Source organism: Rhea americana, unplaced genomic scaffold, assembly GCF_003343005.1.
Source record: "Rhea americana isolate MKP2758 unplaced genomic scaffold, rheAme1 scaffold_248, whole genome shotgun sequence".
Taxonomy (NCBI): Eukaryota; Metazoa; Chordata; class Aves; order Rheiformes; family Rheidae; genus Rhea; species Rhea americana.
Window position 1 is genome coordinate 909930 of NW_028186366.1, and position 3596 is coordinate 913525.

Sequence of the window (3596 nt, forward strand, 5' to 3'; positions counted from 1 at the left end):
CACACACACACTACTTCCATCCTTAAGATGTCCTAAGGAAAAATATGTTAGCCTTGGAAGCTTACGGCAACCTATCCTTGTTTCCATATAAAACTCTTAGATCTTGCTTTCGTGACAGAAATTAAATGAAAGTTCTTGATTGCTCAGAGGCATTAAATGAGAAATGAAATGTTAAGCTCAAATCAACATGAAAGTTTCTCTCAGTATCTAGATTTGATGTTTTACACAAGAAAACTTTAAGCACACACGCACACAAGAGAAAAGGTAATTTAAGCCTCACTGTTTCAATTTCAAAGACTCTCTATCTTCTTTAWTAAAGACATGAGCAATTAATACAGTATTTTAGTATAGTAAATTATATTTTGCCTTAAGTAATATTTTCTTTGCAGTATGATTAAAGTGAAATGAAAATAGCATTCTAAGAACCCAGACTGAGTGATGTCTTAAAGTTGTAATTGAAAGAGTCATAGTACATCTTCTCCTCTTCAAAACCCTAGAGCAATACACATGCCACCTATGGAAGAATTCATATACTGGCACTCAAATATAGATTTTGTATATTGATTGCCATCACCTAACATACTACAGAAGTTGAAATCTAAATCATATATATGATTATATATATATCTGACAGTAAAAAATATATATCTTAAGTTTCATCAACAAATATGACCTTACTGCTTAAGAGAAGAAGAAAACATGTTTTTTCATATTCACTTGAGTTTTCAATTTCCCAAATGTCATTAACAACTCAGTTTCACACATCACCTATCTGTACAGTACAACAGTACAGCTCTGATATCAGATCTCTTATAASAGACCCTAGGTATGGAGTGGCCAAAATGAGAGAGCTCTTTTCCTGTATGGTGCTTGCTTAAGATTGTTTCCTCGTGTTTTGGGCCTCACAAAGCACAAAGGTTAATCRATCAGCTGTAACACAAAGATCATCTACCCAAGTCATCACTAGTTCTCAGAACTGACAATAGCAGCACACCGCAAAGTGCATCAGCTTACTACAGCATCGAACCCGAGACTTCGGAGAGTCTTCCCTTCATTGCGTGGAACATTCAACACGTCGCTCCCTGAGCTGCTGCCTCCTCTCTTCTCTCCCACAGTACTGTTTGTAAGCATCAGAGAGGAGCCTGCCTGCAAGGCACAGCGGGTTTCCCCTAGCCTGCTGACGAAGCCAACACAGACAGAAGTTTTCCAAAGGAGACATCATCCCCAAGCAGTTAGTTTTTATAGTCTGCTCTGCTCCAACCACCCAGACGCACAGCGACGGTGACCTCAAGGCACGGAGGTGAGGGAGGGGTGTGCTCCGCCACCGGGAGCCGCGTTACCCTGGCGGGCCGCGGCGGCTCGTCCCCTCTGAGGGAAGGGGCAACCAGAGTCCACCACAGGGGCGGGAGCAGAGCAGGGGGTACCCTGGGGAGACGCCGCTCGGGGCGCTGCTCTCCGCAGGCGCTAGAGGGGGGAAGAAAAAAAAAAGAGGGGGAAATAGGCTGCTCTCTCGAGGCCGCGGCGGGTACCTTGTCCATCCCTCAGCGCCCGCCGCCAGCGCCCCTCCTTGCCCCGCGGCATTACGCCCGCCCTGCGCCGAGGCCCCTCCCGTAGGGCCGCTGCTGCACTCGGCCAACAAAGGGACGCGCCGTCCCCAAACTCTGCCAGGCTCGGACACCGGGGCGGGGAAGGAGGGGGGGGGGAAAGCGACTCCGCCCCAACCGGCCCCTCCGCCATGTTGTTGAAAGGAACCGACGGGGACCCGCGGACCACTGCCGCTCCCCGCCCCCCCCCGGCACCACCTCCCGCGCTTCCTCCTTCCTCTCCCTTCCTGCACGCACACATGCACTCACCAGCCGCCTTGGGGAGGAGCAGCACGGCCACCAGGCACAGCAAGGCCCAGGGCCGCCGAGTGGCCGTTAACGCCATGGTCCGGTCCCGAACCCGCAGAGCGAGGGTGCGTGCGCGCGCGCGCACGCGCGCGCCAGGATTCCGGCTCACGACCCCCTTCTCCTCCCTGCTCCTCCCCCCACGAGAGAAACGGAGAGAAGCGCGCACCCACGGGCCACCACCGCCGCCTGCACCTCCCCAGCTGGCCGTAGCCACTAATGTAACTGACACAGAGGCTCCGCCTGATTGGCCGCTCCCGCCGGCCCCGCCCCTCCCGCCCGGCCCCGCCCCGCCGGCAGCTGCAGAGCGCCCGAACAACAACAAGATCGGGGGAGCGGCCGCGGCGCGGCGAGGGGGTGGGGCACGGCGAGGGGGAGGTGAGGGGGCGGGGCTGGCCCAGGCCCGGGCGGCTCCCRCGGCGAGGTTCAAGGAGGCGCGAGGCCCTGGCGATGGGCGCGCTCTCTATGCACCTAGCCGCGGGCTGCCTCCAGGCGCTGTGGCTTGTCCGAGGCAGGCGCGAGACGGCCTTAGACGTTGCCAGACAGTGGAGAGGCACCCGGACTTGTAACCCAACTGCCGGTAGCGGGGAGGCTGCGCCAGCGAGTACCCTTTGCCGTCTAGATCTGCTGAGTGAACAGTGAGGTTGGAGTAAYGCCGCCAAAGACATGTATTTGAGCGGGATTTAGGCAGCCTTCGGGCTGTTTTGGGGGAGCAGAGTAAGCCACAGTAGCTGAAGTTCCTGCTCTTTGCAAGCCGCGTGTGGAGGGGGAGTGCGCAGAGCCCTTCGGTATACTTGCTGCGCTGCTTTTCCCTCTCCAGCAGCCTCGTAAGAGCTGCTCTTTTGGGTGTAGACATGACGGGTAGTGCTGAGAGCTTACTCCCTGCTACCTAGCATACATCGGGGACAGCCCAGCCTTACAGCTTGCTTCGCCCATGGGGAGCAGTTTGTCTCCTGGTGGCATGCAGGCTCTCTGGAGCACACCCGTGTTGTGCAGCAGGGTGTGCAGTGTTCACGCCATCCCATCACCGCTTACCYGCTCTGAACAACCAGGGCAGTCACTTTGGAAACCCAGCCAAACCCACCGATTGTCTGAGAGTCAACTTAGTCACACAACCTGTGCTAGCTAGGATCCCTCCTTGAGGACAGTCACCACCACCGAGATGGTTATCTTTACCCACCATGCCTTTTTAGCTTCTGTACGAGTGGTGCAGAAAGAGGACAGGCACTGTTCTTCTCTGCTCTGATGGGGTTACCTGCTTGCTCTGGGAATCCCCTACCAGCATCCTGCCTCCTTTTCCTGGCTGCCATGTCCAGATCCTGGATCAAAGTCTTTCAGACCTCCTTTACCTGGCTGCCATGTCCAGAGCCTGAATCAAAGTCCTTCAAAGTCCATGTGTGCTTTTGTACTACTTCTCTTGCTAGGCTTGCTTGCTGTATGGCCCCTCCAATCATAAGAGAGGTGACATACAGCCCACAGGTGTTTTTCCACACGTTAGGCGAAATCACTCTTTTTAACAAATTTTCAACAAATTTTTGCAAGCTTTACCTACTGTTCTGAAACTTCAGATCTGGCTTCCACCGGATTGTGGCTTCCCGCATCATAGTGTGCAGGGCAGCAACCACCATGCTCCACAGTGTCATATTTCACTTCCTTGTCACACTGATGTACTGACTATTTTACTTGCAGTTGTTCAGCTGACACAAC

At 53.7% G+C, this 3596-nt stretch overlaps 1 protein-coding gene across 2 annotated transcripts in view; it reads right to left on the reverse strand.

Annotated features, from left to right (window-relative positions):
* TGFBR1 (transforming growth factor beta receptor 1) overlaps positions 1-2087 on the reverse strand; it is a 38128-nt gene extending 36041 nt beyond the window's left edge. Inside the window, exon 1 of one of the 2 annotated variants that reach the window (XM_085306824.1) lies at positions 1854-2087. In XM_085306824.1, coding sequence (XP_085162950.1) covers positions 1854-1929 — 76 coding nt within the window. In that variant the 5' untranslated portion in view covers positions 1930-2087. Of the gene's footprint in view, positions 1-1027; positions 1391-1853 lie in introns of those variants that run through there. The other variant, XM_085306826.1, reaches the window with a different exon arrangement.
* Between the last annotated feature and the right edge of the window lie 1509 nt (positions 2088-3596).